General features: G+C 55.7%; 1 protein-coding gene across 1 annotated transcript in view; it reads right to left on the minus strand.

Annotated features, from left to right (window-relative positions):
- SH2B2 (SH2B adaptor protein 2) overlaps window positions 1-12746 on the minus strand; it is a 20396-nt gene continuing 7650 nt past the window's right edge. The window contains exons 2-9 of the mRNA XM_017743026.1: window positions 10567-11454; window positions 8210-8311; window positions 4405-4496; window positions 2104-2198; window positions 1741-1923; window positions 1419-1612; window positions 522-693; window positions 1-88 (exon numbers count right to left, since the gene is read on the minus strand). Coding sequence (XP_017598515.1) covers window positions 60-88; window positions 522-693; window positions 1419-1612; window positions 1741-1923; window positions 2104-2198; window positions 4405-4496; window positions 8210-8311; window positions 10567-11427 — 1728 coding nt within the window. The 5' untranslated portion in view covers window positions 11428-11454 and the 3' untranslated portion in view covers window positions 1-59. The remainder of the gene's footprint in view (window positions 89-521; window positions 694-1418; window positions 1613-1740; window positions 1924-2103; window positions 2199-4404; window positions 4497-8209; window positions 8312-10566; window positions 11455-12746) is intronic.

The raw sequence follows: 12746 nt of genomic DNA on the forward strand, positions 1-12746 counted from the left end.
GGTGCTGTGCTGCAGAAGTAGTGTGGAGGTGGCAGGTCGACCCGGCAGCCCGGTGGCTGCTACACGAGGGGGGGGGGGGGGCCGGTGTCTGCAAGAGAAACAGGAGCTTGACCCCTCCAGTGCTGCCTGGGGCTTGGCCCCTTCCCTCTCCCTTGCTGGTACCTTCCCACATCCCCTCTCCATCCTTGACCCTGTTCTTCTCCAACCCTCCTTCCCACTCTCTCCCAGCATAGCAGGATGCTCCGAGCCCTGCAGACCCCCCTGCTCCTCTCCTTGCCCGAGCCAGGGGACTGACACCCGCAGCCAGGGACAGGGGGTCACACCCACACAGCCCTGCTGCTGCGTGGACCTCAGTGCCCAGCTTCAGAGGGTGACACCCACCTTGGTGCATCTCCATGGCCCCACACATCAGCAGGGCACTGCTTTAGGGGGGGAATCCCGTGGATCTGTCCATGCAAGATCCCAGCCCGCTCCTCACACCCAGCCCTCCACGTGCAGCCTTGCCCAGCCCTGGCACCTACCGGGCTGTGGGCTCTGGGCCACCACGTAGCTGCGGAGGGTGATGTCGGCCGCGCCGCCCGACTCCAGCGGGATGGGATGCGTGTGGAAGTGGCGCAGCATGTCAAAGATAGTCTGGAACCAGAGGTGCTGCACGTGGCACTGCCCGCTCTCGTTCAGCGACAGGCGCAGGTGCTGCAAGTGCAGGGGACGGGGTGAGCTGGGGGTTGTGAGGGTGAGACCTACCCGTGCAATTGGCAGGAGCCACCTCCATCAGGCAAGGGAGGTTTGTTCCTAACATAGGATTGTTATGTTTACCCTGCTGCAGGGTGTTTCCTGTAAAACCCCACTCGCTGCAGCCCCAGGAGAAGTTTGGCCCCTTCCGGGGAAGAACACCATAAAGAAACACACAGAGAAGGGCGTCTGGGTACAACCAGGGAGGCTGAAGCTCTGATCCCAGTGTCACAGACAGCCTGGGGAAGCCTCTAGCTCACCTGAACTGCGTCTTGCAAGGTGACAAGAACAGGCAATCTCTTTGCTAGGAAAAAGACCCAGCAAGAAACTACTTGTGGTTGGTTTTTTGTAGTGCATCTGTGTACTTTGGGACACTGAACAGACAAGGAGAGGGCAGGGGAAGGTGTGCCAAGCTACACTGAGCCTCCATGGGGTATTTAACCTTATGCTCACATGGCAGGCACTGATCCAGTTGGGAAAGTGTAGAAGGGGCTGGGCAGGGTGCAGAGGCCTCTTGGGGCACAAGGGCAGGCGGTCTTGAGGGATGCCCTACCAGAGTGCAGCTCCCTGCAGAGCTGCTGTGTTTGGGGTCACCCACAGAGCAAGAAGGACCCCGAGGTGCTGGGCAGGGCTGACACTGACGTTCACAGAGAAGCAGAGGCCATGGAGAAGCAGAGGACACCCACCTTGGCTTTCCCCTGGAAGTTGAAGGTCAGCACGTACTCCCCCGGCCGCGTCTCGCTCTGCCGGATGACGAACAATCCGTGACTCCGGGCGCCCCCGAAGAGCACCAGCTGGGCTGCCTTGATCCGTGACAGAGTCCCGTGGAACCAGGGGAAGTCAGAGAGGTTGATCTCCGCCTCGGCCTCGCTGTCCTCCCCTGCCCGCAGGGACAGCAGGTTTTTAGGGAGCACCCGGACATCACCCCCTCTCCTCCTGGCCCCTCCTCCTCTCCCTCCGTGCACCCTCCAGAGCGAGATGCTGGGGCTGCATCCTGCATCCCAGTACCTGTGAGATGCCCACCAGCGGTGGGGGAGGATTCCAGTGTCTGCAGGAAGCTTTCCAGTGGGACATGGGTGAGCAGCTCCCCCAGGGAATCCCTGCCCCGGCTGTGGGGCACGGGGACAGCAGTGGCTGTGGCGGTGTTGTGAGTGCTGGGCAGGGCACATCTGTCCGGTGGCCTGGGTACATCTGCAGGGGAAATTGCAGAGGGATGAGTTAGTGGCTCAGCATCACCCACCATCACTGGGCAAAGCTGGGGGCTGTCCTGCTCTGAAGGCAACTGTGTTGGATACTCCTGGATCTTAGACACCTGAGGGCTAGGTTATAGCTCTGAGTGACTCCCAGGCTTTCCCAGATGTAGTTCCTTACCGTCAGCCAGGAACTCGCAGCTGGAGGAGGTTGTCCTGCCTGGCAGACAGGCTCCCTGTGCACAGGACACCAGCTCAATGTCGTCCCCACTGTCCCTGGAGGAGAGCACAGACAGAGACACACACATGCGGCACCTCCACTCACTGGCGTGAAATGGGGACTCAGCCAAACAAAATTCCAGTGTGATCCAAGAGCACATCCTGATGCTCCCAGATTCCTCCCAAGGGATTGCCACAGCACCAAGAGCATGGTGAGGCAGAGCAGCCATCAAACAACATGACTTTTTGGGGGTGAGAAACCAGCGTGGGAGGGATTAAACCCTTGCAAGCCCACACTGCACAGGTCATGCTGCTCAGTTCCAGCTGCAGGATTTTGCTGCAGCCTTGTGGGTTTGGAAGGAAAGCTGTTACCTTGACTCTCAGCGCTTTGCTTTGCACCCACACACCCTCCCACCACCAACTTCCACCCGAGGGCACTTTCACTTTCACCCTCTGCAAAGGGAAAAGGGAATTACCGACCCATGGGAATTACATCCCTAAGAGACATGAAAAAACCAAGCCAGGAGGCCTGGAGCAAAAGAGTGAGTGGGAATAGAGCAAGGGAGCCACTCAGAGCATCCCTGTTGCTGACCCTCCCTGTGCACTTCAGCACCCTTCTTGCACAAGCATCCAACTTGCTCCACAACCTACTTTTATCCCAGCCACCGGCAAGAGTCCGGAGCTGCCCACAGCACTCGGCTGCTCTTGCTTCACACGGGCCACGTGGGCACAGGCAGCGGGGAAGCGGCTGCGTCAGTGGCAACAGCTCCCTGTGAGCTGCTGAATTATTTAGTGGCCAGTAAGTGAATCAGCCACTGGGAGTCATTCAGCTGCAGCCAGTTAAAAACAAGAAGGGAGGAAGGAAACCAAAACCAACAGCGCTCTGCAGAAAAGCCGTCGCCGGGTGCTCACGCAGCGGCTCCAGCACGCAGCCCTTGGCACGAGCATCGGGAGCTGATTGAGAATTCGCTCTTGGCACCGAGCGTGTGTGGCGGTGTATTAAACAGCTCATTATTATTTGCTCTGGAGTTCATTATTATTTGCTTTACAGTCACGTCTGGAGGCCAAAGCCGGCCGGCGCTGGGTGCTAAGCAAACAGAAAGGGCTGGGAGGCTGCCAGGGGCAGAGGGAGGGGCTGGCGCAGGGATGCCGGCGGCTTCTGTGGTGGCTCGAGGGGAGCACGGCCGTGGTGCTCAGCTCCAGCTGGAAAACCAGCACTGAAACACGGAGTGAGGGAAAAAAGGCCTTTTCCGAGCCTCACATCAGCAGCCCAGCCTCAGCATTGCTTCCTGAATCACAGAATCACAGGATGGTGTGGGCTGGAAGGGAATTTAAAGCTCATCTCATTCCACCCCCTACCATGGGCAGGGACACCTTCCACTAGGCCAGGGTGCTTCAAGCCCTGTCCAACCTCCTTGGACACTTCCAGGGATGGGGCAGCCACAGCTTCTCTGGGCAGTTCATGCCAATGAATTACAGTTTTCAGAAAACAGCAAAAGGAGCAAAGACCTGGAGTGCACCAGTGCATCCTCCCTGTGAGATGCAGCATCCAGGGTGACCAACCAAATGCCTCTCTCTAGCAGGAGGGGGCAAAGGCAGCCTGGAGGAAGCAGGAGCATCTCCAAGCCTCTGTTCCAGGTTTGCTTGAGGTTTTCACTGCCACAAGCGTGGGCACCTTGTTTTTCCAAAACTGTGCCAAGAAGAGCAGTGCCAAGGTTTCCCTGGAGGCTGGGCATGTCTGAACCAGCTGAAGGGCAGCAGCACCAGGCACACAAACCTCCCTACACAATTTGCTGTGTGTGCTGATGGAACAGCAGATGAGAAGTTTTGGCTGAGTTGTGATTCCAATTGTGACAACATTGATGCCACTGTGATAGAAATACAAATAAATCAATTCAACCAGCAGGATCTTAAATATATCAGGGATGCTAAGCTGGAAAAACACATGGAAAATAGCTCAAATATAGTATAAAAGCTTCAGAAGGTGGGTGTTAGGAACTTCCTGCTTTGAGGCTGTGTTCCCAGGTCACCTGCCTCTGCCAGGCTGAGGGGACATGGGGCAGAGAAGGGTGAACAGGCAGCCAGTGCTCTGCACCCCTGGCAGACACAGGCTGCTAACTCTGCCCCCAGACCTCTGCTGGTGTGAGCTGGGCACTTCCTGTGACAACCCAAGCAGCAAAAATTGCATCAGGGTAACAGCCCTTGCTCGGTGGTGAGGCACCACAGCTCAGCCCCACAGAGCCCCTTCCCCAGCACTCCTTACCCGGGGTCGATGCAGTCCTGGATATCTGCCACCCACGAGTGCTTCTGCAGGGAGTCGATGGTCTCCAGGATGTACTCAGCCCCATTCTCTACCTGCAGGCAATGTGGGACAGAGTCAGCTGTGCTGCAGTGCTGCCCCCCATCCCAAGGCAAAGCACACCCCACAACCCAGCCAGACCCCCTAAACAGCACCCCAACTGAGCAAGACAGGATCAGTGTCCCACCCCATCCCAGCACAGGAGTGCTGAGGGGTGACCCAGAGGATCAGTGTCCCACCCCATTCCAGCACAGGAGTTCCCAGGGGTGACCCAGAGGATCAGTGTCCCACCCCATCCCAGCACAGGAGTTCCCAGGGGTGACCGCCAGAGATGCTCTGGTGCATCCAAGATGACCCCTGAGCACAGCTGGGGCTCAGAGGAAAATCCCCACCCCACTGTTATGAGCAAATGTATGACAAGGTTTTTTACAAAGTTTTTACGCCTCCATGGAAAAACCACACCTGGCTGGCAGCACTGGAGGGGCATGGCACTATGCCCAAGCACAGACAGCATCCCTCACTCCTGGGGCACCTCTGTGTCCCCCCAAAACTAGCTCTGCACAGGTATAGCAGAAGCCATGCTGCTCTCTGCCCCAAAACCCTGCCAGACCCCAGGAGTTTTAAACCTCTCCTCTGTTATCTTTTCTGCCTCTGGTCCATGAGGCTTCTGACTTCTGATTGCAACAGAGTGGGAGAGAAACCCCCTTTCATAGGAAAAAGAAATAATAAATAAAAATTAGGATGCAAAAGAGCCTCCAAACTGTCCAGCCCAAAGGAGCTGTGCTTTTCTGGGGAGAGCCCAGAAGCTCCACATCAGTGGACTCAGATGCCATGGGATGCTGTGTGCCTCTGGCAGGTTTCCCTGCATCCCTCATGGAGCCTTAAACATCGTGTTCCCGAGGCAGCAGAGCAGCCCTGACTCGGGGAGGGTGTCACATTGCCAGCTGAGACAACCTCCAAGCAAATCCGATTAATCACAAACAACTGAATCACCGTCCTGAAAACAAGCAGGGAGGAGCAGAGCCCTGGCTGGGGCTGAGCAGGGACCTGGACCCTGTCCTGAGCAGAGGTGGAGTGGAGTAGCAAAGATCCCTGTCCCCAGTTTGTTTAACCAGAAGAAAGGATCTTCTCTGGCTTTTTAAGGGCAAGGCATGAAGCTGACGTGGGAGATGCGGCTGCTCACTCATGCAGAGCATGACAGCAAGCAAAGCACGTGCAGGGCTTGGGTATTTTGCAAGCACCTGCTTGTGCAATGGAAAAAACTGCACGTGCTTGGTGTCTGATGGGCTCTGGGGACATGCTGGCTGCTCATTTTTAGGCAATCTGGCAGAAACTATTTCAGTGTGGCCTCCCCAAACAAGGCAGGGGCTTTTCCACCCATCGTAACCTGCATGTTGTGTGTGAAGGTAGACATTGGGCTCCACATCACACAGGAAGGGAAACCACAGCACCCAGCTTGCCCACCTAATCTGTACCCCAGCATTGGGGGTGTTTCACCCCCTCTGCAAGTCCAGCCAGCGAAGGGGAAATGGGAGAGCAGAAAGATGTCCCAGCAAGGAAGACCTGGGTAGAAAATGAGCCACGAATAATTGTGGGTGTGAGAAAAGCGGAACAGCATCCTGTGCCAACAGCTGGGAGAGGAGGGCAAAGCCTGGCTGGGGGGGCTCCATGCCATGCTTGCTGCCTCAGCTCACTCAAAGGATCGATTCTGATCAATTCCCCTGTGGCAGGGTGAAAGCCAGCACAGGGCAGGCGCAGGAGGTACCTGGTAAAGCAGGCATTTCCCAGCTGGCAGGGTTTGGAGCATTCCTGAAGGGAATTAAAGGAATGGCTGGAGCAGTCACCAAGCTGTTAGCAGTGGGTGTGGAGAGAGCACGCCTGACTCCAGAAGATGGGAAGAGGGCAAGCCCAGAATTTTCCTCCAGCAGCCAGAGAAACCAACCCTCACAGGCACCCAGGAGGCATCCCAGAGCTGAATCCCCCCAGCAGGGATCTGCCATGACCAAACCCACCTGCTCATGCTCGTGACAGCCCCAGGGATAGGGAGAAGCAGTGGCACACCCTCGGTGTTGGCCACGCTTTGGACACTGAGGTGACACAGTTGAGGTGGGACTTGTAAGGGGATCTAGAGAACATGACAAGAAGTAGCTGATGAGCCATATTCCAAGAGCAGAGATCAATGGCCAGCGGTCAAAGCTGAGGGATGTGCTCAGCAGCTCCTTCCCATCAAAGGCTCTCCGTGCATGCTCCTCAGTAATGAGGACAAAAGAATGCGAGGATGCCTGATCAATTCAGGGATGACACCACACTGCAAGTGTGTTGGAGGATCAGGCAAGAATTCAAATGAACTTGTCAAAGCTGAGGTGGAATAAAAAGCTGAAACCAGCCTCCAGCTCAAGGACAGGGCGAGCTCTGGCTCACGGTGATCACCTCATGTGTGCGGGCTGGGGAACCACGAGTTGGGAGCAGTTCTGCAAAAATCATCCCGGAGTTCCACCAGCCCACAGGCTGCATGTGAGTCACCATCATCATCGTCAGGGTGTGAGGAAAGCAACTGCATCAGCTCGGGCTGGACAAAGAGGAAGAAGAAAGAAGAAGCAATCCTTCCCACCCGCTCTGGGCTGCGGCCCCATGTGTACTTCAGGGCGTCCTCTCTCCAGAGCCTGCAAGGAAAGCAAGGGGCACCTTGGGCTGGTCAGTCTGGAGAGAAGAAGACACTTGAGGTTGGCCTTTGAGGCACAGAAGACAACAGCTGAATGAGCCTCTGTGCCCATGGTGGACACTGACCACTGCTGAGGCTGAAGAGCAAGAAGGCCTTGGGGAAGGGAGGGTGCCAGGAGAACGTGTGTGACCTTGACAAGGAGCTGGATTTGATGGAAAGCCATTTCCCATGGGAATGTGTGCTGGGGCCAGGCAGGCTACCAGGCTTGGGGGCTTTCACAAATCCAGGCTCAATTTTCCCCCCCTTTTCCTTTCCTAGTTTTCTAAGCTTTCAAGCAGGTTTATTCAGCCGGGAAGCCTGGCCTCTCTGCTCTGCTTTGCCACACACTCTTAGGGAAAAGCATCAGGGAGAGAGGTGTTTGTTTAGCAGAGGTAGAACCCAGAAATGCTCAAAATTCAATGGCCCATCACCATTGTGGTGTCCAGGACCCTGCAAAATTCAGCCCTGATCTGCCATGACAGGCTGTTGTCTTCCAGCAGAGCAGGAGGCAGCACTGAGCTAATTAATTGCATGATAGGGAAAATTCTGAAGAGAGAGACTTTCACTCTCTGCTCACGCCCCCAGACTCATGTGTGGTTGATCCCTAGGGTCTCATTGGCCCCCCACAGTTGTTCCCTGAATCACTAAGGCTGGAAAAGACCTCCAAGATCATCAAGTGCAACCTTTGACCAGATGTCACCTTGTCAACCAGACCACATCACTAAGGGCCATCACAGTGTGTCAATGAAGCAGCCACCACAAGTCACTGATCTGGGACAGCAGCAGCCACAAAACCACAAGCAGCTGCACCAGGGAGCATTTTTCCTTGCAGGTTCTCTCTGGACACTGATTTAACCCATCTCCTGGTGGCACAGAGAAGCCAAACAGCTTGATCCCAGAACACCCTGGTGTCAGCTGCAGGAGGCAGGGATCCTGTGGGGAGCACGAGTGCTGTTGGCATCTCAGCTCTGAAAGCCAAGGCAATGATCCCTTTGGGGACTGAGCCTCCTGTGCTGCAGGCTGCAGGTGCAGAGGGGGTTCCTGTAGGGACACACACCCTGCTCTCACCTTTAGGACGAAGGTGTTGTCTTTGTCAGGCATCTCCAGGGGCATGGTGGTGCGCACCTCGATGATGGCCGACAGCGGGATGCTCACCTTGGGTTTGGAAGCCTGGGAAAAGAAAAAAAAACCCAAAAAACCAAAGAAAATAAATGAAAAGAAATCAATGAATGAAAAAAAAAAAAGTCACTCAATTGAATCAAACTGTCCCTGGGGACAATGCAGCAGGGCTCTCAGAGGCAAGATCAGCTCAGCCTGTGTGGTTATTACGGGGGGGGGATAAACAGCATTGATTTCCCTCCCGTGCCTGATAACTCTGAGCTCTGTGAATTAAACCAAGAGGAGGCCCAGTGGAAGACAGGGAGGTGCTTTTAACTGCCAAACCACCCTCCTTGCTCCAGCGCAGGCTGATGTGCCAGCTCTGCCAACACCACTTAATTTCTCTCCATTTTCAACCCTCTCCCGATGGAGAGAGCTGTGCTGTCTGGTGGGGGATGCTTCCCATGCGGAAAGCAGCCCCGTTTCTCCCGCACAGGAGCCGCCTTTCAACCGGGCAGCCACGATGCAGCAGCCTCAGCCATGCAGGGAATTTTAATTACATTAAAATAAAGAAAAATGAATTTCCCCCAGGGCCCCTGGCACCCGCCGGAGCCTCGGTGGGGAGGCAAGACCCGGTGCCTCCCACTCCAAGTGTTTGCTGAGCAACAAATTCCCCAGATATTTGTTTTAATTATAACAAATCCCCACAAAGGAGCTCGTGGTGCTGCTCTCCAGGGCTGGTCCCCTCCAGGGCTCTGGGATTTGGAGCATTGCAGCTGCAGGAAGCAGAGATGAGATTTAGTCACCAAAACCTGTGCCTGGTGCCTTGGCTGCAGTGGGTGGGATGAGGCCAGCAAGGAGCTCCAGGCTGCAAGTTACCAATAATGGGCTCAGTTCCCATTTTTATTGGGAAATAAAAATAAATAAATCCAAGACAGAACAGAAACTGCTTTTTCCCTTGCAGGATGTTTCGTTTCTACCAGCCCCGGAGCCCCAGTGTTGCCTCCAGACATGTCTCAGCCGTGCAAGGCTCTGCCCATCCCTGGGGAATTTTTCCATCTTGGTGTTTGTACAGGAGAAGGTCAGAAAGGAAGTGGCAGCTGCTTCGAAAGGAGAGGAAACAAGGTGATAATTCACCCCTGAGCCAGAGAAGGGTCTTAGAATCACAGAATGGTTTGGGCTGCAAGGGACCTTAAAGATCATCTCATTCCAACCCCCTCCTCTCTGGGAGGGTTCTTCCCTTAAAGATTTAAAGACGTGGCCATAGTTTTTGTAGGGTCTATGCAAAAACAAAGCTGTGGGCTGCTGAAGCAAAAAGCAGTTTTCTTCCAGCTGTGCCAGACTGGTGCCACTTTTACATTTGCCAGATGGAAAGCATGATGGGATGAGAGGAAAAAGCTGTAAACCTAAACGGGGTGTGATTATAACAGAAGAGCAGACAATGTTCATAAAAGTTGCCGTGAAATAATTTCAAAATTGATTTTTAGAGGCAAATCAAGATACACTAAAAATGGAATCCCTCTACAAGCTCTCTCCTAAATGTTTTAAGAGCAGCAGTTGTTCCATTTTAACCCAAGTTTATTTTCTCTTTGGTGCAGCTGACACACCAGGCTCCATCAGATCCTCCATCCATAGAATCACGGAATGGGTTGGGTTGGAAGGAATCCTGTTCCACCCCCTGCCATGGGCAGGGACACCTTCCACTATCCCAGGTTGCTCCAAGCCCCATCCAGCCTGGCCTTGGACACTGCCAGGGATGGGGCAGCCACAGCTTCTCTGGGCACCCTGTGCCAGGGCCTCCTCACTCTCATATGGAAGAATTTCTTCCCAATGTCTCACCTATCCCTACTCCCTTCCCCCCCTGTCCTGTCACTCAACGCCCCTGTGAAATGTCCTTCTCCTGCTCTCTCATAGGCTGCCTTGTGGGCACCATGGACATGGAGTTGTTTCTTTCCAGCCAGGCCCTGTTCCATGGGCTCAGGAAGCCCCCAGTCCAGCCCAGAGCAGTGCCCACCATCCGTACCCGTGCCGAGCTGCTCTCCAGAGAGATGCACTCGAGTTTAAGCTCATGTTTTGTATTTTCTCAAAAGGTGAGAGGCACAGACCAACACCAACAGTGCGGGGTTCATTTTGGCCTGCAGGTTGGATGGGTTTCAAGCACATTTTCCCATCCATTCGCACCTCAGCCACACAGCACCAGATCTCCCTCTGGACCAGAGCTGGATTTCAGCCCAGCTCAGCAGTGGAAACAAAAAAAGCCCCAAGCAAAACCCAACTGCTGCCTGAACTTCTCATAAAAACAACGGTGGACAAAAGCCAGGACTTACCTTTGGAGGGACATAAAACTCCAGGAGGAACCTCTCTCCTTCCACCTTCACCGCTTTCCGGAGCAGGAGGCGGCACTTCTGCCACTGCGAGCTCCCCACACAGTTCGTGTCATCGGCCACCATGTAGCGCAGCGTCCCCTCCCTCTGGATGTCCACCAGCTCCACCTTGGACGAGGGCACCTTGGACAGGCGCAGCTTGTGGGTCCATTTCTCCCGAGGGTCCCCAGGCTCCTTGCCCCCGGCTGGCCACGGCTCCCCCTCGGCTCTGCGGCCACCCGGAGCAGCCTCAGCGCCCGGCTCCGGAGAGGATTTGCGGTGCCACATCTCCTTCATTCCATCCACCACGCACAGGCTCATGTTCCTCAGGGAGAAGCCTTTCTTGAACTTGGGCTTGGCAGCAGCGTGGATGGAGACATCCTCCGAGCTGCGGGACTGGCCGTAGGAGGAGACCTTGCGAGCCTGCACCTGCTGGGCTGGGGTCAGGTACCGGCTGGCGCCCAGCGGGGCGTCCATGCTGTCCAGGGACTCCGTGGACGTCTCCTCCTTCCTCGGGGTGACCTCCCGCCCGTAGGGGACGTGACAGTTCTGCAGCCCCACGAAGGGCACGATGTTGTACTTGGTGGGAGAGTCAGACACGAACACCCGGCTGACCTCCAGGCTGAAGATGTCCAGGAAGTTGGCGGTGAAATGGTGGGAGAAGGAGGTCTCTGCCCCGGGGGTGTCGTAGTGGGGGTTCTCCTTCAGGAACTGGCAGAACTTCTGGGCGAAGTCCACGGCGGCTGCCTGGGCGTGCAGCTTGCAGAACTCCCTCCAGTCGGGGAGCGGGGAAGAGGGCTCCTGGCACAGGGCATCGCCGTTCATGGCTGCCCCATTCCACCTGCCGGCGGGCTGAGGGACAAGGACACAGCCTGAGTGTGGGATGGACATGGACAACCCACCCTGTCCCCCCTAAACTGGGATATGGATGACCTACCCTGTCCCCACCCCGCAAATGGGGGCATGGACAACACATCCTGACCCTCAAAATGGGGACATGGACAACACACCCTGTATCCCCAAATGGGGGCATGGACAACACATCCTGCACCCCCAAATGGGGACATGGACAACACAACCTGCACCCCCAAAACAGGGGTCACAGGACATGGACACAGACAACACAGACCCCAAAACAGGGGTCTCCCCTTGCCACGATGCCAGAGCTGATCTGCAGTTCCAGTGCAAAGGAAAATACTGTGGGAAAGTGTCTGTGTGTCGCTCTCTCTCCACTTCATCCACTAGGAAAGAATCTTGGCCCCAGCAGCAGCCATAAATTGTACTTATTTTACGATTATGACCATGCAAAAGCATTATTGATTTCTCATGAAACCACTAAGGAGTCTCCGAGCGGAGGAGCCCGGGGGGATTTGCCTGCAGGATTCCTCTCGCTCTGTGTCTGCCTGGGCATGGCACAGCTCTCCATAAGGGGACGGGGCACTGGGAGTCCTGGCAGTGCCCACCCAGGGCAGCACCCTCCCCTCTGCAGCCACCAGCTGGTCCTTCTCTTTCTCCAGTCTCTATTTCTGCCCTGATCCTCTGCCACATCAGTTTTGGGATTTTGTCCTCCCCGCTGAGCATCAGCTAACAGATAACCCAGGACAGGTCCTCAGCAGAGGTCAATGAGGAGGTGGGGTACAGGGGGAAAAGAAACAGAAGGCAGACCCAGGAGCACACCAGAAGCTGATGGGAGCTGCAGACCAGACCTGTGAGCCTTTGGGAGAAGCACCAGTTTGCCCAATCTCCACACTGGTCCTTCTCCCAGTGGCCGAGGGACTGGCAGTGCTTGTGTCCAGTCCAGCTTGGTGCTCATGCTGCACTTCCCAAATCTCTGCCTGGCTCTGGGCAGCATGAACAGCCTCCCCTGGGAGACCCCAGCAGTGACTGCATCTCAAAAATCTCCTCCCAGTGCCAAAACTGCTCGTGGCCTGCTGGTACTGGTGGGCCTTGGCTGGGGCACTGCTGAGCCCATGACCCCAAACACACAGTCCCTGTGTCCAGACACCCCTCCTTCCCCCACTCCAGGGGCAGCAGGTTGGCAAATCCACCTCAGCTGGCTCAAACACAGAGCCCAAGGGTGCCTGTGGCTGCCCTGCTCCAGGCAGGGATTGTGCCTGTGGGATCCAGTTCTGGAAGGGAAGGAG

This window comes from Corvus brachyrhynchos, unplaced genomic scaffold (genome assembly GCF_000691975.1).
Source record: "Corvus brachyrhynchos isolate BGI_N302 unplaced genomic scaffold, ASM69197v1 scaffold99, whole genome shotgun sequence".
NCBI classification, from domain to species: domain Eukaryota; kingdom Metazoa; phylum Chordata; class Aves; order Passeriformes; family Corvidae; genus Corvus; species Corvus brachyrhynchos.